The following is a 21,762-nucleotide window of genomic DNA, read 5'->3' on the forward strand; positions in this document are numbered from 1 at the left end:
AACCCAGCTCCAGCATGGAGGTAAAATGGCAAAGGCTGGATGTGCACATAAGGCACAGAACAACAGATTTGGGCTGGATTAGAACTAGCAGCTGGGAGCTTAAAGGCTCTGTGCCCCATTAACAAATCCCCAGCCATAGGTGTGTGTACCCCCAGTACTCAAATAGCCCTCATCACCGTAGTACCTCAGGGCCTCCTGTCTGGTTGCAGCGTTCTGTACGGCTAGTGCCCTAAAGTGTTCTGTGATCGTCCTCTGTCAGAGATGTTGGTAAAATGGATCAGCAAAGAGACCTGGGTTCCCATGCGGTTCCTTCTTGGCTCTGTGGGCTCAGGCTGTGAAAGAGACCAGGGTTCGAGTAATGTACTTATTGGGTAATAGTAACCGAAGAGCTGGCAACAGGGGGATGATGTTCCCAAACACCCTGACCACGCCCTAGCACACACAATCTTGAACTACCCTATACCTGCCCCCATGCATCCTCTCCCCTTCCCCGGCTTCTCAGCACAAATGCCAGGCCCATTGCTCATCCCTCCAGAGAGGTGGGGGCTGAAATATTTGGAATCCAGGTGCACTTTCAGCTCCTCTTTGTACTTTGAGCCAGGGTTGACTCGGGTCCTGTACATTGAGCTCGGGCCCGCTCTGCTGTAACCACTGTTCCCAGAACTCAGCCAGTTGAGGGGGGAAAGGGAGATAAACATCAGAGTTCAAGAGCCAGACAAACATAGCAAAGCAAACTTGCCCTCAGAGGCAAGCGCACCAGGAGAAGCTGCTGCGGGCTCCGACAGTGGAAGGATGAGGTGAGTCCGGTCAAGGAGGCTCTTCTCAGGTAGCCTGGGTTCTCTAGCTCTTTGTCCTGTTTTTATGTAAGGAGATGCAGCCCATCTCCTCTCCTGGGTCTTATGTCAGCAGCACTCATTTGACTCCCAGGGCATTTACAGAGGAGAGGAGCATCAGGTGCAGAGATCTTGACTAATGTCCTAGTGCCCTCGGTGTGTAGCGAACGTGATCTCTGAGCTAACGTTCACCCCCCTGGTTACTGTCTGTGTTCCATTTGGGGCAGGCTGTACCTCCTCTTGGCAGCCCTTTGCCATGGAGTGGGTAGCAACATCCAGCTGCAGAAAATGTATGGGAGGATCACATCCCCAGACTTCCCAAACGTCTACCCCAACAACAAGCAGAGAAGCTGGAATATCAGCGTCCCCAAGGGATACGCCATCCGGATCTACTTCACCCACTTTAACATGGAGCTGTCCTACCTATGTGAATACGATTATGTGAAGGTACGCTGAGCCTCGGGGCAAAGAGGGTGTCCATGGTTATGCATGAGGCGTATGTATTAATATAGAACTTTGCGTCTGTGCACGTTGATGGCAGGCTGTATATGAGACCTATGAGAGGTGTCTGTTTGTACTTACAATATGGCATGGCATGTGCACTTCTGTAGAGACACATGTATTACTCTGGGTAATTTGCTTTATACTGTCTGTGTCTCCTGGAGCTGCATATCCCCTTCCGCACTCAGAATGAAATGTGTATACCGATATATGGCACAACCAGCTCCGGCTGGGGTCGCAGGTTTCAAGGAACCAGTTTCTCTTATGGTCAGATTTCCTTGTAATGTTTGGGTCAGCTGATTTGCAAGTGATGCATTCACATCGGCCCACAGGATCAGGAAGCATCGTTGGAAGAAAACTAGAGCTGGTGGAAATGCTGAAGTTCTGTTCCCTGGACAGATCGGACTTGTTGAAATTTTCTTTCATCCCACATGGAAACAAGAGGTCAGAATTTCTCACAAAATAATAGTGCTCCAATTCCATTTTGGAAATACTGAAACGAGCTTACAGAAGTGCGTCACTTCTCCTATTATATTATAAATTATAATCTCAGACTTTTATCTATCATCATACAATATCCTAGAAGCAAAACACTTCAATCTTATTAAAATGAAGCCATTCAGTAATTTTTCACCAAAAACTGTGACAAAGTGATACAGTCCCAGGAAACGTTTCAATTTTCTTGAATCAACATTTTCTGTCCTGTCTGAAATTTTTTGACCGGCTCTACAAAATACTTGTATCTCATGAGAGCTGTGCTGATGGGACATGGGTCAAAAGTGAGACACAGCCCAAGCAGCAGCATCAGGATGTTCATATATAGTGGTGAAGAGCTTGCGAAAAGAAAGTGGCCAATGGACTATTTGGGGGAAGTGTGAAAAAGCCTGAAAGGAGACGCTGCTGATATCCGGATCAGGGCCTGTTGTGCTAGGCGCTGTACATACATCTAATAAAAAGATAGGCCTTGCCCCAGAGAATTTACAAGCTTAGTGTATGATGAGTGGCCAGAGGAATGGGGGAAGAGGGCAGCAAACTCAGCACACCAGCTGTCCAGCCATGTGTTCATACTGATATCGGTAGGGGCATACTTGAAGGTCAGTTTGTGGTTGGGGGAGCCGTATCCACAGGAGACATGCAGGAGGCAGGTGGTGTGCTCACACTGGCAATCGTTGTTTTAACCTCAGTAGAACCAGATCAAGCATTTTAAGTAAAATCTTAATCCCTGAGTTACTCGGGCGAGATGTTCATGTTCCTCTAAGGCCATAGTGCTTTTCACCACGTCTTCCTCTGAGGCTGTACCCTGTTGGTCAGACTGCTTAGCCTCTTACCTGCTGCTAGAACTTGTGTGCATGAGCTCTCATCCCCCTCCATCCCCAGGGGCAGCACAAATCCTGTTTATCAAAAATGGCCTAGTAATGACCTCCAAAACTTTCGGGGACATGGGGCTAGGGGACTGGGATACTTGGGGAATCCAGTGGATGTTTCCCACCAAGGAACATTGCATCTGAGAGAATGTGGAAATGGAGAGACCCAGCTTCGCGGGCTTTACTGTAAATTCAAAGCTGTGTGTGTTTTAACCTGCGTTTAACACTAATACCTCCTTTCGCCTGTGACTGGCCATAGCCCAGTGGATTGCTCCCTCATAGGATCAAAGGGGAAAGCAAACAGGAACAAAACCCACAGCAAACAAAACCCTGGGCTGGTGGCCCAAGCTGGCCTTGGGGCTTTGTGTGTGTTGGGGGGAAGGGAGGGTTCAGGAAATGAGCTTTACAGCCAAGGATTTAGGGAAGGGGAGGAGAATGGGGGGCAAGTCAAAGCATGGGGAAATTGCTGTCCACTGTGTAAAATGACAGCTGCGATTGTATAACCGAATCCAGAAAGATGGTCTTCGTCACAAATGTACCCCTGAGAATGCTGTAATCTCTAAACCCCCTGATTGTCCCACTGGGGGACAAACTTCCTGGTGGTGGAAAGTCTGCCAGGAGCAGGGGACCTTCAGACTCAGCTCTGCCAGCAGAGCGGAGAGCACGTGGCTAGGGCACATGACAGATGCGCTGATTCATTCAGGGTTCTGTGGAACCCTGGCTACAAGTTAAAGCTGCTCTTGCTAGTGCCTGTCTTGGTTCTTCCTTCCTTTTCTTGCCTCTCCAGCTATCTCCAGTCCCTCTATTCCTGCTTGGTCATGCTCCAGAGGGGTGCCCAGAGGCTGCAGAGGGGGAGATGCCACAGCTGAAAGGTGGCGGGGGGGGGTGGGGGAGAATCAAGGAAAGCTGGAAGCAGGCAGGGTGGTGATAGTTATATGGAGCTGGCAATGTGGCATACCATGGTTAGGGAGGGAACTGGGTGTGGCCCTGCACAAGGACCTACTCCTGGTCCCCCTGATTTCAGGGTTGCAGGATTGGGCTCCATATACTGGGTGGGGGGCAGGCGTGGAAATAGAAGCTGCAGCTGAGTGTAGACGTGACTAACTCCTCCATCCCCTATACAGATCAGCTCCAATGGGAAGCCGGTGGCCACACTGTGTGGACATGAGAGCACAGACACCGAGGAGGCTCCAGGCAACAGGACGTACCACTCCATCGACAACACCCTCACTGTGATTTTCCGATCCGACTACTCCAACGAGAACCAGTTCACTGGCTTCGAGGCCTTCTACTCAGCTGAAGGTGAGAGATGGGCCCCTCACTGAGGAGGAAGGGGTAGAGAAACCAACCCAGCTACGCTAGAGCCAGCTCCCCTCCTGGCCTCACGCAGACTCTGGCTGCTAGCACCAGGGGCTGGCTGAAGGAGACAGCTGTGCTTCTCAGGTGGCTGGAGACTGCCTGCTGCTACTAGTGAATGGATTAGGATCAGCTGTATTCATTACGGGTAGTGACTCGAGTAGGTGACTACAACTCAGAACATCTATCCCCAACTCTGCCACTGTCTCATTGTGTGACCTTGGGCAAGTCACTTCCTGTCTCTGAACCTGCTCTTCCCCCATGGACAAAATGGGGCGACTCCCATTTACCATCCAGGGCTTCTGCGATGGTTAATTAACGTCTGTAAAAGATTGGACAGTGCTGGAGGAGAGCAAAGCGTTAGGAGGTAGATTCCTCCTAGGACAATGGAGTACGACAGGAATCTGTGTGAGAACAGAATACAAAGCCAGCGTTAGTAATCGCTGTGCAAGACGGCACTGTCACAGCGGGCCAGGCAGAGCTGGTGTCTGGGGAAGGGGGAATCCCCTGTATGCTCCTTCACCAGCTGTCAGATTGTGCTGGGTGTTTGGCTTTGAGTTTCATATGGTGCCTAGAGCAGGGGATCTTCCAACTGTACAAGCTAAGGGGAGGCAGTGGGGGGAGAAGTGTGTTTGAAAAGCTCCAGAGTGATTCAGAAGCACCAGGCCCGTTCGCTTCCTGGGGGAACTGTACCTCTGCCTAGCTTAGGTTCCTCTGAAAGCCCCACCTTTATGTTTTACAAAGAATACTAAGGAAAACCAGCCTGGCACAGACACATGTTAAAGGGTACAGAGTCAATTTACTAAAACATGTCCCTGCTCTGTTCCCACCTCCCCGCCAGTTCCCATTACATTCCTGCACAGAGCTCCGAGAGCCCACCAACCAGTGCAGTCAAGTTAATGCTGCTGTGTTTCAACCCGCTAGATGTTGACGAGTGTGAGCAGCTGATTGACGACGAACCACTTTGTGACCATCACTGTCATAATTACTTGGGCGGCTTCTACTGCAGCTGCAGGGTTGGCTACGTCCTCCATGAAAACAAGAGGACCTGCGTAGGTGAGTCTGCCCCTCTACCCATGCGCAGGGTCAGCTGCCCCCACCCCGTTAGAACAGGAGTTCCTCTCCCTCTCTAGGCGACCAGGTCAGTAAGCAATCCATGCTGCAGCCAAGTTCAGAGCTGGCCTATGGCCCCTGCAGGCCAGCTGAAGTCACCCTGATGGGGCAGGGCATGAGTCAGTGCATGCACTCCTCAGCTGATGGCAGAGTGTCTAGCTCCTGCAGGTCAGGCATCCGACCCCTGGCATTCACCAGCCCTGGTGTCAGCAGTCTCAGAAGAGAGGCCACTGCTTGGCTAGGCATGGAGGTTAGAACATTCCAGTCGCTGCCAGAAATCATCCCTCCAGGCCAGGTTTTCAGCATGTTGGCTAGAGGAAGGAAGCCTGCCCCGTGGCTGCTCATATCGGAGATCTTCAGTCTGCAGGGCTCCCAGCCCAGCCCCTCCGGCCAGCACTCCTGCCTTCCGAGTGCTGCGATGGATAATACTTTTGAGTCTTCTGGCGCTTCAGGATCTGAGCTCGGGGCTGCTTCGAGGAGGAACAATCTGCTGCCGAGTGACAGTGGATACCCAGTTCAGACAGAGAACAGCCCTGCTATTACCTGACGGCTAGGAGAGTCCTCATGCTATTGACACCGGCCATAATAACCCACCCTGAAATAGGTGAGGGGGCCAGCCAGAGCTCTCCCTCCCCTAGCCGGCACACAGCCGGGCTGCTGGCTGTCTCTGCTGCTCTGCACATGCTGCTGAAGGAAGGTTTATGATCTGACAATAAGGAGTGAATGTCTGTCTGAATCAGTGCAACGATCAACACCTCGGGCTTGGTTCTGCCTGCTGCAAAACATGTGTAGATTCCTGGCGCCAGATTCCTCCCTGCCACATGCAGCTTCGCTGACCAGGAGCTGGCTCCTGTGCCTGGGGAGAACCAGGGCCATTTTGTACTTGGCCGAGGCTGGTGTGGAATGACATGGCAAGCCCAGCTTTTCCACCACTTTGCTATGGATTTAGATCTAAACTCTGAAGTTCGAGCCTGTCTCTGGATCTAGCATTTCAGTGCAGCCCATTGCAAACACACACAAACTGGGGGGATGTTTGGGTCCGATTTGGGAGCCAGACTCCAAGACTCGGGCATATCTCTAGTGCCTTGGGAACTTCTGCCAGCTGCCCCAGTTCCTTTTCCTCTTCCCATCACTGGGGCTTGTAACAACAGGGGGGCTGGGTTTGTTGTTTTAAAGCAAATCTCCCATCTTGATTTAAGATGGCAAGCGCTGAGCTCATTCCATCCTTCAGACTCCAAAGATCTGTTTGGAAAGATGTTGACTTCTGAAGCTGCCCCTTTGAGTTTTTGGCCCCGCTCTGGGAAGGCTGCGACTGGCTGCCCTCTTACTTATTTACTCTCTTTCTCCTTTATTTTCCAGTGTGAGATCATTAAGCTTCTCCTTGCATAGGCAGAGATCAAGACAGATGTGCTGGGAAGAGCTGGCTCATCCTTCTTCCTGACCTGCCCATAGCTGCATGTCACAGGGCCACCAGCTCCGCTTGTTTGTTTGATTAGTGACTTGCGCATGTCTCAGTTTCCTTCCTTCCAGACCTGCCTCCTGCAGACAATAAAATGGCCTTTCCTGTTCCTAAAGTCAACTGCAGCCTCCTCCTTATTTCTTTGCATTGCCATGTGCTGCTGAGGAAAGGAGAAGGCAGATAAGGCAGAGGCTGATAAGAGAGAGCCCTGCTGTTGGCAGTAAAGCTACCTAGAGATAGGACTGCCTCTGGTCTTAAGCCCATTGCTTTTCTTGCTTGACTGATCAAAGTGCTTAAACTAGAACAGGACCTGAATCCCTCCAACCCTTTGAACACTCGGTAAGTTCGATCTATTCAGACTCCAAGAGAGAACCTCGTGTCTGTGTTCAGACAAGCCAGAAGCCCCAGTTCTGAGCATGCTGACACTGTGGAAAAATCGGGATCTGGACCCAAACTTTATGACTTTAGCCACATCTCCCACTGGAAACCCAACCCTGTTCTAATGGTGCGATCTGGTGAACCCTCTGCAAAGTCTCTGGGCTCCAGGTGCTTTGCTAAAGAAAATAATGAAGATAGGCCCTGGCCCAGCGAATTTACGAGCTTAGCGTATGATGAGTGGCCAAAGGAATGGGGGAAGAGGGCAGGACAAGGCAATTAGTGTAAGCAAAGCAGCCAGCTTTTGGGGGAGCGGTGTCTTTCCGCTGAGTGTAGAAAGGAAGTCCCATCTCTTGCCTGATAGATCCAGAGCGCCCATTGTAGCCACAAGGCAGCTCAGCTGAGCTCATATGCTGCCATGTGTCCTCTGTCTGCCACTGACAAAGATAGTATCCTGGAAACAGAGGTGGATTTAAATAAGTGGCTCCATCCAGTGCCTGGTTCCTTCTTTATAAGTGGCACTGTAGCTGGCCAGGTTAACTCCTGTGGTGCAGTCTCCACTAATGTCCCCATAGCATTGATCCATGCCTCCCTCTTCTATTTCAAAGTAACACAGGAGCTGGCTAGGTAACCTCAATGGGGTGTTCACTAGCCATGTTCCAGGACCTGTTTTCTGGCTGCAAGTGGGATATTCACTAGTGGAACTGAGAAGCTCTAGGAAAATCCCCCTGAAGATAAAGCCAGGCTTTATATTAAAAAAACTAAGCAAGTTCATGAGGCCGTGGAGCCTCTTCATTGCTGAAGTTAAAAAAAGGGCAGGGGGCACTTAAAACAAGCCTCAGAAGCTCAGTCTCTCTACTCCAATCTCTGCTTTTCTATGCTCAGTTCATGCATACCCCAAATCCCTGTTCCAAGGGAAGACTGGGAGGAAGGATGGTCTAATAGGTAGAGCATCAGATGCAGGCTTGGAAGACCTGGGCTCAGTCCTGGCTTAATGACAGACTTCATGTATGACATTGGGCAAGTCATTTAATCTACGCTGTGCCTCAGTCTCCCATCTGTAAAATGGGGACAACACCACTTCCCTACCTCACAAGGATGTTGTGAGGGTAACTCCCCTCCCCTCCCCCCCACACACACACCATGAGTGTGAAGCACTTAGATACTCTGGTGATGAAGGCTGTAGTCAAACCTAGACACCTAGAGATCACAGTGCCAATCTCAGCCTGACTAGCTCTTTCATGGGTAGGAAGGCTCTGTCCTGATGTACTTGATCTTGTCTTGAAGGCTGCTTCATGCTCGCAGTACTTCTGTTGGCTTCCATGCTTATAGCAGCTTGAGATTTTTCTGGTGGCTCAATGGCACAAATTTACGATCCACTTTTTGTTAGAAACCTAATGAGCCAGTGGCACTGAGCTCACAAGTTTAGAGGGGCTCATTTTTCAGAGTTCAAGTCTCTGGTGAACAGCTCACTGTGATTCGAATAAAAATATGGGCTAAGTATAATTGAGCACTCTCTGGGCAGCTGTAAAGGTTGGTTTGAGAAACCCAGGCTCTGCATTCCTGCTGAGAGCTGTTTGAAGATTTGATTCTTTTTTTGCTGGCTAGTTTATGAGTTTCTCACTTGCAGATCTGCGAAGTAAAAATATAGCCCTTTCAAAGGCAGCTCCCGATGGCCACATCCCGGAGATATTGAATGGAAAAGTAGAACAGGTCCTAAAGTGTTTCATCTTCAAGCTGCAAATCCCTTGGTCTGGCATGAGGTGTCTGCTCCTGTCTGGTCAGCTGGTTTTAGCTGCTGCTTGTGGCTACATATCAAGAGGGTTTATTGGTGTCTGCTCACATGTCCCCAGACTGTCTTGTTGCAAAACCACCAACCACAATGAGTCTCAATGGGCACTCTTGGCTCAAAGGAGCCAGGTTTAAGTGACGATGAAGAATGAATTAGCCTCCATCTTTGCCCTTCCTTAGTCCTCCAGAACAAGGTTAAGATTGAGGACCCATTTTCTGAATAGTGAGATGTCTGCACTTTCCTCTTCTTATTAGTATTGTGGCAGCACTGAGGGATTCCAGTCACAAACCAGGAGCCAGGTGTGCTAGGCGCTGTACGAACAGTACAAATAGACTGTTCCTGCCCCAAAGAGCTTCTCCACAAACATCTTGTTTGTGCTATGTTAGGAGATTAACACTTTTGGGGCAATTCTGGAACACAGGAATTTCCTTAATGGATCAGACCCATGGTTCATGTAGTTCAGTGCCTGGTCTCTGACAGTGGTCAGTTCCAGATGCTTCAGAGAATGGTATAAATCCCTCATAATCAACAGTTCTGAAATACACCTCTGTGAGCTGTTCCTTCCTAACTCTAATTGGTGGCTGCCTTATGTCCTGTGTTGATTCCCCTTAGACATTTTGATCCTAGTTAGGGTAACTGTAATTGTCTAGTCTGCTTTTATTCCACTAAACTCTTAGTTTTATTAACATCATGTGTCAGCAAGTTCCACAGGGAACATAAGAACGGCCATACTGGGTCAGACAAATGGTCCATCTAGCCCAGGATCCTGTCTTCCAACAAAAAGAAAAGGAGGACTTGTGGCACCTTAGAGACTAACCAATTTATTTGAGCATGAGCTTTCGTGAGCTACAGCTCACTTCATCGGATGCATGCCATGGAAACTGCAGCAGACTTTATATATACACAGAGAATATGAAAAAATACCTCCTCCCACCCCATTGTCCAGCTGGTAATAGCTTATCTAAAGTGATCATCAGGTGGGCCATTTCCAGCACAAATCCAGGTTTTCTCACCCTCCACCCCCCCACACAAATTCACTCTCCTGCTGGTGATAGCCCATCCAAAGTGACAACTCTTCACACAATGTGCATGATAATAAAGTTGGGCCATTTCCTGCACAAATCCAGGTTCTCTCACCCCCCTCCCAAAAACCACACACACAAACTCACTATCCTGCTGGTAATAGCTCATCCAAAGTGACCAACTTTATTATCATGCACATTGTGTAAAGAGTTGTCACTTTGGATGGGCTATCACCAGCAGGAGAGTGAATTTGTGTGGTGGGGTGGAGGGTGAGAAAACCTGGATTTGTGCTGGAAATGGCCCACCTGATGATCACTTTAGATAAGCTATTACCAGCTGGACAATGGGATGGGAGGAGGTATTTTTTCATATTCTCTGTGTATATATAAAGTCTGCTGCAGTTTCCACGGCATGCGTCTGATGAAGTGAGCTGTAGCTCACGAAAGCTCATGCTCAAATAAATTGGTTAGTCGCTAAGGTGCCACAAGTACTCCTTTTCTTTTTGCGAATACAGACTAACACGGCTGTTACTCTGAAACCTGTCTTCCGACAGTGGTCAATGCCAGGTGCCTCAGAGGGAATGAACAGAACAGGTCATCATCAAGTGATCCACCCCATTACCCATTCTGTAATTATATGCAACATTTTAAAAGTATTTCCTTATATCAAACTTTAAATTTCTTGGCCTTTAATTTCATGTAAGCGTCCCATTGTTCTTTTATTGTCAGAGAAAGTAAATAGTCTTTGGATACCATGGATATGCACAAAATATGGGAACCCACCTGACCACTTCTGGAACATTCATTATCTTAGATTCCTCTATCATGTTGCCCTTTACTCTCTTCTCTAACTAATCCCAGTATTTTAAATATAAATATATATGATGATTACAATTAATATAGTATATAATTTCCCATGTATAATAAATGGAAACTAAGATCAGGTAGCCTAGCACAGAGGTCATTTAACAGAGATGGCCCTGTCCCACACTTTTGCCTCCACGGGGGTATTCCTAATTCATACAGTAGATGCAAGGCATGGGTGAAGGCTTGTGTAGGTAAGGTATTGGATCTTTGGAATGAGAACATGCACTATCTCTTTCTTTAGGCTAGAAGGGTATTGCTCCTTGGCTCCCACCTGTTTTATGACCACTCATAAGGGTGATAGGATTAGCTTAGCCTCTTGTGATACAAGGGAAATGAAGTTTCTGGAGAGCAAGCAATTTTCCACTACCTTGTTTGTGACCAGGAAGGAGTTAACGTTTTGTATTGAATTGGACTTCCTTCTTGTTCTGGCCCTGTGATGGATGAAAGTGAGGATGTGGTCATGCTACTTTCCACCAAGCTCTTAAGGGCAAAACAAAGAACTCAAAGTCTCCGAATCAATACTGTAAGCAACACCATCAATGGCTCAGGAAGGCATATCACAGAAGATTAATAGCACAATGGGGCCCTAGTTTTCTGTCTAATACTCACCAAAGGCTTCAGTACATTGAGGCACAGACCATAGAATTACAGGGCCATCCATTTAGTGGGAAAAAAATGTGGCAGTGACTTAAAGAAGAAAGCAATTTCCAATTATTCTCCTGGCGTGTGGAGTAGGAGGAAGAGATGGGTGTCAACATCTAACATAGCTCAGCTGATTCCTTTACACCAGCTACAGGAAACAAAGTGAGCAGCAGCCTGGAAGAGCAGAGTCAAAATCAGCTGCCAAACTCCTGGCACTTTAGTGCACCAAAAAACTTTCTCACTCCTGCAGGGCAAAAGCAAATGCACTCTGCAGGTGGGACGGGCACTTCGACCAGGACTTTAAAATTGAGTGTGTGTTCAGATTCCATGACAGAGGGGCCTGGTATTAAAGCGAAAAGCCTAACCATCTGTATGTTGTTCTCTGATGTTTGGGTGACAAGGTCGCTGCTTCAGGGGTTTGAAATACAATGCACTCTGATGCTTAGGTACCATGGCAATGGATAGGTTCATGTAGTTGCTCAGAGCTGCTCCAGAAGAGCCGGTCAGAGTTATGGTTCTGAAACTTCAGCTTGCTCTGGAAGGATACTACCGCTCTGCTTATGTTTCTATCAAGAAACATAAGCAGAGCCCAAAGTGCGTTACTGTTTGTTATGTGTTTGAACAGTGCCTAGCATACTTTCGCTATCACAATACAAACATATGATCTCTGCCTCAAAAAGCTTACAATGTAAATCTGAGCATCAGCACACAGGCTTGTTGTATAATTGAGGGTCAGGTGAGAATAGGTTTCATTCTCCAAAATAAGAGGAGCCCACAATTTTACCATAGGAAACCTGAGAATTATTTAAGTGGCACGAACATGCTTGGTGCCATACAATAGACAGTCCCTACCCTGAGAAGCTTTCCCTCTAACTAGACAACACAAAACATGACAGGCAACCCATAGGAAAGTTCTGTTTTAGATTGTTGAGTGTGTTTAGTAATGGGGGGTGGGGGTTGTGATGGCATTTTTGTTGTCAGGGATTAGGATTGTGGGCCTAAGGATATGTTTAAAAAGCTAAACAGTTTTCCCTTTTATAATTAATTTAGCTTTACCAATGCTGCTATAGACTGGACAATATGCCAAATTTAGCAACTGGTCCATCATTCCCTATTAATTAAAGGAAGCTGCTCATCTGACTCTTGGCAGCACATCATAAACCCTTGGTACCCAGCTAATCAAAGCACCACTTTGCAGCAATCAACAAGCAGAGAGCCTTGTGGTTGTTCCTCCCTGTCTCTCTTCAGCAGGAAGCATTGGGGCTCCAAGTTCAAGGGGCACAGCTGGTTTTGCCCAGAGAATAAAGTATCTTAAATCTCTGGCAAAGGAAGAAGGATGAGATGTATCGTGAGGTTTCTGGAAGTGAGGGACTGATAGCTTTGACTAGAACCATGCAGTGTCTGGCTACAGTAGGAAAGCCACGTGTTTAGCAGCTTACAGTGTTGCTGGGGCATCACAGACCTGACATACAGATTCTCTATTTCACTCCTGCCTGCATCCCAGCTCTGTCACATTCTAATATTTCCCAGCCAACCACTGCTGGACCGACAGAGCCCTACCATTGCCTCTTAATTCTGACCTGCAACACCCTGGCTATTAAGGTTCTGGCTCCTCCTCTTCTTCCCACTCAATCCCTGCCCTTGTCAAGGTACCATTCCTGAGACAGCACTGCTTTATGGTGCTAGGCCTCTAACTATGCCCCAAAGTCACTGATAGATCTAGTGACTTTTGCAACAGGGACAAATCCAGACTAGGGACACCTGTAAGGCTCCCCTCTGTCCCCACCCCCATACACAATTTGCTTCCCTTGTGCCCTAAGCAACTATTAGAAAGTTATTCTCCAGAAGAGAGACTAGTGTAGAAGAGGCTCTGCAATCCCTACTATGCGAGGAGATGCAGCTCTAGGGGAAATTATCACTGTTACCATTTTTGTTTTTCTTCTTCTAGCTCAGTGTCAGAACAATGCTTTTACTAAGAGATCTGGAGTGATCATCAGTCCCAATTATCCCAAGCCTTATCCCAAACTCTCCACCTGCAGCTACACTATCCGGGTGGAAGATGGCTTCATGATCATCCTGGAATTTGTGGAAACCTTTAACGTGGAAAGTCACATGGAAACAGTGTGTCCCTATGATGCCCTTAAGGTCTGTTGAGTCTCATTGTTTTTTCATCACAGTCTTGGTGGCTGAGCCTACTTTCGTCACTTGCTGCACCTTCCTCAAATCGTACCCTTTATCCCTTGCCCTTTAAGGTTTTCTTGTTTGGGAATGTCACCAAGAACAACACACTTTCATAAGATGATTGGGAAGCAAGATTCCCGGCTTCTATCCTAAGCTCTGCCCTTAACTCACTGTGTGATTTTGGGCAAGTGACTTAACCTCTTGTAGTGACAGCTTGCCTACCTGTGAAATAGACATAATATCTACCTCATGAGGATGTTGTAAGGCTTAATAATATTTCTAAAGCCCTTTGAGATGCTTTGATGAAAGATGCTCGATATGCAATTATTGATGACTTGCTATCAATCAAAATAACTATAGCTTTGTTTCTATTGAACATTTAACAAAATTTATCATCCCCTAAGAGAGCCATAGCTAGAGGTTTGCACAGTCCCTACCTGCGTGTCCTATTGAAGTCAAGTTGTATGCTCCTTAGATGATCTGAGTATCCTGGAATGGGCAAAGCACGGTTGTCTGACTCTTCTCACTGTTTCAGATTAAAACACCCAAAAAGGAATATGGCCCATTCTGTGGACAGAACATACCTCCAAAAATTGAGACAGGCAGCAATGTTGTGGATATTACTTTCACCACCGATATCTCCGGAGACCACACTGGTTGGAAGATCTCATACACTACAACAGGTGGGTAGCTCTGTTCTTGCCATTTGTAAATCTAGCTCTTCTGAAGGAGGCAGGGCTGCTGATGCTGATTCCAGAGCCAAATTTCTTTATGCTCATATTAATTCTTGCTACATTCTCAGTCTATCACCTTTTTGACTAGGATCAGTAGTAAGGGTATTTCTGTGAGATCCATTTCACTGGCAATATTGCCACGCTACTCATTTCAAATTAACCTGCACTTCCTGCCGCATCAGGAGCTTGATCATGTAATGAACCTGGTTATTGTGTAAGTGTACCACTTCTCTATACTGGATGGAATCAACTGCACTTCATAGGCTCGATGCTACTCAGCAGTGATTCTCCTTCAGCTCAAGTAGTAAGGGCTTGCGCTTTTGGAGCAGGAGAATTTCTATCCGTGTGAAGTTCCAAAAGGCCAAGGTGTACAGCATAGTAGTAACCGATGCACTGCTGTTTGCTACTGTTCTGTTACACTACCACACAGTGCATCTCTGACACTTCTCCCTACTTAATTTTCAGCTGCAGAGCACTCCCAGGACTTCATTCCAGGGACGCATACACAGCAAGCAAACCCTTCTAAACTGCTTTCATACTTAGTTTTCACTTGCTTCATTAACCAATGTAAAACCCCTTGAGGAGAGCCAGAACAACAACGCAGGGTGAGATTCTCCTTGGGTCTAGCGTCAGAATTGTCTGGCCTGGCTCTGGCTTTAAGAAACAAGCACCCAGCTTGGTAGAACTATGAACTGGTGTCTAGGCTACAGAGACGCCCTTCACTCCCAGCTTGGGGAAGACTAGTCAGTCCTGTGTGACCCAGAATCGGCGTTGCTAACTGCAGCCATTGGTCATGAGTACAACACAGCAAATTTACGCATTTCTCTATGAAATGTTTCCTTTTGGTCTTAGTTACGCTGTGAGGGGAAAACATGGTATTTGGTTTCCTAATAGCAGATTTAGAAACAAAGATTAGAATCTGCCTTAGGAGGAAGGATAATGTTTTGTTTTCCATCCCGCTACAGCTTTGCCATGCCCCAGTCCTAAAGCACCACCCCATGGTCACATCAATCCAGTGCAAGCAAAATACATCCTGAAAGACTACTATACTCTGTCCTGTGATACTGGATATGTACTGTTGGAAGTAGGTAAACCAAGGCTTCTCCTTCTCTGGTTTCCCTAGGGAGGTTAATTTGTGGAATTAAATGTGTTTCTCTCCAGTTAGCCACTGTACAAAGTAATTTAACGTCTGTACTATTCCTAGTGTAATTGTGGGTGCATCAACTATACACACACAGTTTGCATTAGTTATTTTTGCAGTTGTGGTCCTTCCGAAATTGTCCTTTCCCAAACAAGTTTTAGTGTCCAGATTTAGAAGCTTTCTGGACATCACTTACAGTTTTGTCTGTAATTGAGTTGGGAGCTAGAGAATAACTTTAAAAATGTTTACCATGTTGACTTAATGGAACAGAATGATTTTTTAAAAAATTCTTTAAATTGTTACTACATCTCTGTAGAGGGAGTTTTTAAAACTAGATGTTTGCTCTCTATTGCTGCACTAGAAGACATTTTACATTCAGTCCCATAGCATTTCAACTTCAGTGTTTATGAGGTAATTTCTGAAGATATTCCAAATACAGCACCCACTCAGAGCAAGCTTTTGAGATCACAATTTGGCTCTTATTATTTAGTTTCACACAGGCTTATCTTCATGATCAATACAAAAAGTGTACTAGCTCCACATTAATGGTCTTTCCATTTTCTACACATTCACTAAGATTCTAGAATCTATCCTGCTTTTGACAGTTTGAGGACATTGCTGTTCATGTACATACCTAGGATAACTAAATGCATCTGAGTTGTGTGAATTTAAATGAATAATCAAAATGAGATGCAATAAAGGGTCCGTTCATGTAGCGAAACAGATAAAATCCAGAAGATACACCATGCTCTTACTTGAATATTTTTATATTACTTTAGCCGTCTCCATTGTTAACCATTAGGAGCACACAGCAGGCATAAATGGGTAGAACTGCTACTCCAAAACAAATATCCAGAACTGTTAAGTTACCCTCACTTATTCCACCAAATAGTGTTAAGAAAGGTTATGTTTGTGTCCAAGATGAGTGCAGTATAGGAAATACCTTTTCCCCTCACTAAAATGATATATCTACTGTTTAAGAACAAAGTAGGACATCTGAGAATCGCATCACAAACCTGTATAAATCTGTTTTATGCATATTTTTCATTCCATATCAGTGAGCTAAAACCCTATACATTATATTTAACTGACGCATTCTCCCAGTGAGCAACATCATGATTATTAATGAAGCCGAGTAATTTTAGAGAAATAAATACATTTCCTATTTTCCTCTTGCAGAATGAACTGGTTTTAAAGTCTTTTAAAGCAGAATGTCAAAAGAGTGGTTCCTGGAACAAACCAATTGCAAAGTGCATCAGTAAGTCAACACTAATTGTTTTCAACTTTGCAGTATACCAATGTCTCAATTCTTCTGTCAAACACAGAATATAAAATTACCTTCATAAGTGCCAAGATGTAGGAGGCAATATAGGTTTGATGGGTTTTTTTTTAGTTGCGTAAAAGTCACCCCTTTTATTATTTCAAATGTATTTCATATTCAAAAATTGGAAGCTGCCTTGATTTTTTCCACCATTCTTTAAAAGCATGTTTTAAAAAGCAATGATGGTGGCAACACGAAGTTAATTTACTTGGAAACTATACTACAGGTATCCAGAAACTGATCAGAGCTATTAGCATAGAGGGAAAACTATTCCAATTGTTCAATACCTCCCCTCACAAATTACAACTACTTTGTGTTAAGTAAGTTCAAATCCTCACAACACCTAGGTGGTACTGCAGGTAGCGACATACCCATTTTGTAGGTGGGTAAATGGAGACACAGTGAGGTAAAAGGACTTGGTATAGATCAGCAAGCAAGTCACTAGCAGGTGGGAACAGAATCCTGAAGTCCTACTTCCCAGTGTCTTGCTCTAAGAACTATTAGGCATAGTCTCTTCCCTTATAAGAAATGTAGAATTCTAGATTTATCCATACTTCCTTCTGGGCTGTGTCATAACAATTACCAATATGAACGACATACTGTAGATAGTAGACTGGTCTAGATTAGAATGCAGGTTTGTTTCCTTGTAAGGCCCTGGGTGTAACTGCTTCCAGAACCCAAAAGTGCTACCTTTAACTTTAATTTTACAAAAATGTGTGTGTCTGGTTGCATTATAATTTATTCTTCAGAAGATAGTCCAATAATTCCACTTGACCCAGACTTTCCCTCATATTCACCATCCAACCTCCTCCCCCACCCCCAGGAAAAAACTTGGGTAAAACAAGTCTTGCACTGTTCCCTCCCTGTAGAGCGGCACTCAAGAGTCGATGCACAAACACTGAAAAGGGCCATTCTTTTTAAATGTCTTCTCTAGTTTTAAAAAGTTCCCTTTAAGCAGCTTTCAAAGTGCATCCTAAAGAGCTACAGAGATTATCTCCTGTCTCCGATGGCCACTATATAGTAGGACATGAAGACAGCAAACTTCCTTCCATGACACACTCTCAACAGGGGTAGGAGCGAATCAGCTCCTGCCCTCCTGGCTTGACTGTTGCAGCCCATTTTTACGTTGGTAATTAGAAGAACCTTTCACAATTCTGTCTTTCGGAACTGTTTTCAGTTGTTAACTGTGGTCGACCTGAAGACATAGACAACGGCACGATTACTTACATCACAGGACCAGAGGTGACCACCTACAAAGCTGAGATTCAGTACAAATGCGAGAGCACCTTCTACACTATGAAAGCAAGTAATAATGGTAAGGGGAGACCTTATTCCTTACAGCCTGATCCTCAGACGCTGAGAACAAGCAACTCCTGACATCAGTGCTCAGCACCTCCCAGGTCCCGGCCCTGCATTAGGCAAGAACATTTAGAAATCAGGCATGGGGCACAACAAATTCAGCCAGTCACTGTGACTGAGAGGTTCAAGACAGTATTTTTCTCTGCAGCTGGTGAATGCATGATGGTGCTGTAGCATGTACTGGCAATACTTCATTCAGATCAGTAGAACGTGGCCCTAAAAGATTATATAAAAGATTAGTTTAATGTTGATCTCTTTGATTTAAGAAACGATCCTTGGGTGAGGGCTGGCTCTGGAATGCTACAAAAGATCCGTTTCAGAGGATTTAATTAATATACCTAACACTTCATACATGTCCCTTACCCTGCAGGGTGTGGAATTTACATTCAAGTCACATCTGAGGGTGCCACTTTACAAGTGGCAGTGGTGGCTTTAGGCTTAGGTAGGATACTTATGCTGCATAAGACCCTGACCACCCACATCTCACAGCCCAGTTAGAGAGAGGGATGATGCACAGAGCCACCTTCCCATAGGAATTCACAAAATCTAAGAGGGTAGTAGGACCTGAACTCTGAGAATTGAAAAACCTCTGTACTTATATAGTCAGATACAGCCACGTTCTGTAGATGCAGAGCTTTAAAAACATGCTGGCCACTTAACATGTGCATTCTTGCCTTTTCTATAACATGCAGGTAGATACCAGTGTGGTGCTGATGGATACTGGAAGAACTCCAAGAGAGAAAAAGCTCTGCCAATCTGTGAGCCAGGTAATGTATGAATTTATACAAGGAGTTTATAATTGATGTAGATTAGCAAGAACTTGATATCAGGATAAGAAGTGCAGCTTTGTTTAGTATAATTTGTCTTATGAGTGGTCTTTAAATAGTGTCGTTGCCAAAAATTACACTAGTACCTGGTCCTTACTCATTACGTTCTATACAAGGATCTGGCAGCATGTTGGGTACCCTTCAGGCATGCCTGGATTCTCTCACCTAACCCATGCCTCATCGTCTATATTGCTATTTATAATCATGCTGGTGGAGCTACCCATGTAGGTACTCCACATGCAGCTGACATATGACATATCCAGCAGACATACCTGTAGAAGTGGTGTCATCCAAGACTCAACAGGATGGGGAACATGATATAATTACAGTAAAAGATAAAAGAAAGACACATTGATGGGTCTAAATTTTCACAATATCCAGAGTTCAGCTAGGGTTCCTTTAGTCACTAATTCTTTTACAGTGGTCCCCATTTTTAAGAATCCCTCTTTTGTCCTTCTCCTGCATTTTCCACCATTGTTAACATGGAGGCTTGAAGCTGAGCACCTCTCACGTCCCATCAGGACAGTGGAAACTGTGGATTCTCAGGACCTCTTAAGCTCATACCTGATTCTGTCTGACCCAATTTACAGTAGAGCAGATGCCTCTTTGAGCCTGGTACCAGAGGCAGGAAAAAGTTTCACAATAAAATTAGAATTTCTTAGTTTGTATAGTCAACATAGGTACAGTTTGCATGAGTATCAGGCTAAAGCAGAAAGACTTGAGTGAAAACAAGCCCATTGTCAGGTAGTTTTACTGCAGAATGTCATGATTTTGAATGTTTGGGCAATTAAATTACTGACTTTGCAACATTGCCTAATTAGCTGGTATTTAGAGAGCATTGTATGCCAGTGTGGATTATACACGTGTACCATGCACCCATAGTCAGAGAATTTGTAAGTAGCATTTACAGCTCTGTGCACGCACCCTGGCTCGCCTCCCACTTCCAACCAAGGTAATAGATTGTGGGGCAGACGTACTACCTCTTCAGTTCCTTCTCACTGCTGCACGGCCCAGGTTGAAGCCTTTAGCGACCTCCTAGATATCGGTAAAGCAGCCACATAGCGCTCCATCCACATTTGCAAGGCATTACACCCTGCTACAGGACTCGGCTGCGGATGCATCCTTTGGGATGGAGGTTCTCCATTCAACCCTACTGCCCTTATCCTCACACCTACCTCCTCCTTAGGTACTACTTGTCAATCACCCACAGTGGAATACAACAGGGACCATCACTTGAAGAGGAGGAACTTACTTACCTGTAACTGGAGTTCTTAGAGATGTGAGATCCCCCTATCCACTACCCACACTCCTTCCCCTCTGCTTCAGATCTTATCTGATTTGCAGTGGAGAAGGAACTAAAGAGGTGGTTGGCCCACTCTGTCCTTTATTACCTCAGTCAGAAGCACAAGATGAGCCAGAGCACATGCACAGACCAAACCAACACTACTTTCAAATTCTCTGACTCTGGGCACATGCATAACCCACAGTGGAATACAGATAGGGACCACACATCTCAAAGAACTTCCAGTTACAGGTAAGTAACTTTCTCATCTTCTCCTTGTGCCCAAACTTTATATGTAGCCTCTTTCTTTATTCTTAAAGTAGGATTCTTCAAGTCATGGTCCCTACATGTATTCTGCTCACAGTGCAAGAAATTAAAGGTGGGATTTTCAGAAGTGCTTAAGTGCGCTAGGAGCCCAAGTCCCCCTGAAAATCTCACCCTAAATCAATATTATCTGACAGCATCAACCCATTTGCGAACTTAAATTTGCAACTGTGCTCTTGTCTAGGTTTTCAGGCTGGTCACAGATGAGAACTAAAAATCATTTGCAAATGATTTCACTGTTCCAAAATTGATTAACTAGTTAGAAGCAATGTCTACACATGGTGACTTCAGCTGAGCCAGACTTAGTAACCAGTTGTCATACTCCAAATCTTTACTAAATATTTGTCACTTCATGTGCTTCTCTCCCATCAGTTTGTGGAATACAAACGAGGACAACCCTGGAACGTATAATTGGAGGGAAAAGGGCAAAGCCTGGACAGTTCCCCTGGCAAGTTATGCTAATTAATGAAGACGGAAGCCTAGGCGGTGGCGCCCTCTTGTATGACAATTGGGTTTTAACTGCTGCTCATGCAGTCGTCAATCAAATGGACCCATCAACTTTGACAATCAAAATGGGATTTCTGGACAAAAATTCAGCTCACTACCAACAAGCCTGGGCAGAAGGAATTTTTGTACACGAAGGTTACAGTGATGGCATGAGTTTTAACAATGACATTGCCCTGATTAAACTGAAACATAAAGTCCCAATTAATGCAAATATTACACCCATTTGCTTGCCAAGAAAAGAAGAAAGATTCCATGTGAAAACAGATGATATGGGAACTGTAGCTGGCTGGGGAAGAACTGAAAAAAGGAGGCTTTCCCCTCATCTACTGTATGTTGAATTAGTAGTTATTGACAACAGAAAGTGTAAAGATGCATTTGCAAAGCTGCCAAGTGGAAAATCTCTGCTAATAACAGAAAACATGTTGTGTGCTGGGGAGGAAGAAGGGGGAAAAGATTCTTGTCAGGGTGACAGTGGGGGACCATTAACTTTCGTAGACAGCCTGACTAAGAAATGGTTTGTTGGTGGTATTGTGTCCTGGGGCGTAGACTGTGGGGTTGCTGGCCAATATGGGGTGTACACGAAACTGATTAACTACATTTCGTGGATTGAAAACACCATTTTGAAAAATTCTTAAATAGTCTCTTATGTGCAGTGACAATGAAAAGTGAGTAAAAATAACATTCTCCCTTTTGGTACATTAAGACATTTAACAGATCAGATTCCAGTTTTGTAATATTTTTAAAGTTGATTTAATAGATTTC

The 21,762-nt window shown here is 45.4% G+C and overlaps 1 protein-coding gene across 1 annotated transcript; it reads left to right on the forward strand.

The window, feature by feature from the left end:
* Window positions 1-1,121: 1,121 nt before the first annotated feature.
* MASP2 (MBL associated serine protease 2) lies at window positions 1,122-21,635 on the forward strand. The gene is made up of 10 exons (XM_073317205.2): window positions 1,122-1,280; window positions 3,823-4,000; window positions 4,979-5,110; window positions 13,273-13,469; window positions 14,041-14,188; window positions 15,205-15,323; window positions 16,560-16,638; window positions 17,879-18,016; window positions 18,753-18,827; window positions 20,866-21,635. The coding sequence occupies exons 1-10, from the start codon at window positions 1,122-1,124 to the stop codon at window positions 21,633-21,635; spliced, it is 1,995 nt and encodes a 664-aa protein (XP_073173306.1).
* The last annotated feature ends 127 nt before the right edge of the window (window positions 21,636-21,762 follow it).

Source organism: Lepidochelys kempii, chromosome 18 (assembly GCF_965140285.1).
Source record: "Lepidochelys kempii isolate rLepKem1 chromosome 18, rLepKem1.hap1, whole genome shotgun sequence".
NCBI classification, from domain to species: Eukaryota; Metazoa; Chordata; order Testudines; family Cheloniidae; genus Lepidochelys; species Lepidochelys kempii.

What these genes read in the sequence shown, in the direction of transcription:
- MASP2 (XM_073317205.2), top strand. Translation starts at nt 1,122, where the DNA reads ATGTATGGGAGGATCACATCCCCAGACTTCCCAAACGTCTACCCCAAC. An exon ending in GGCCTTCTACTCAGCTGAAG is followed by an intron (nt 4,001 to 4,978) that starts GTGAGAGATGGG and finishes TCAACCCGCTAG; the next exon opens with ATGTTGACGAGTGTGAGCAG. An exon ending in GATCTCATACACTACAACAG is followed by an intron (nt 14,189 to 15,204) that starts GTGGGTAGCTCT and finishes ATCCCGCTACAG; the next exon opens with CTTTGCCATGCCCCAGTCCT.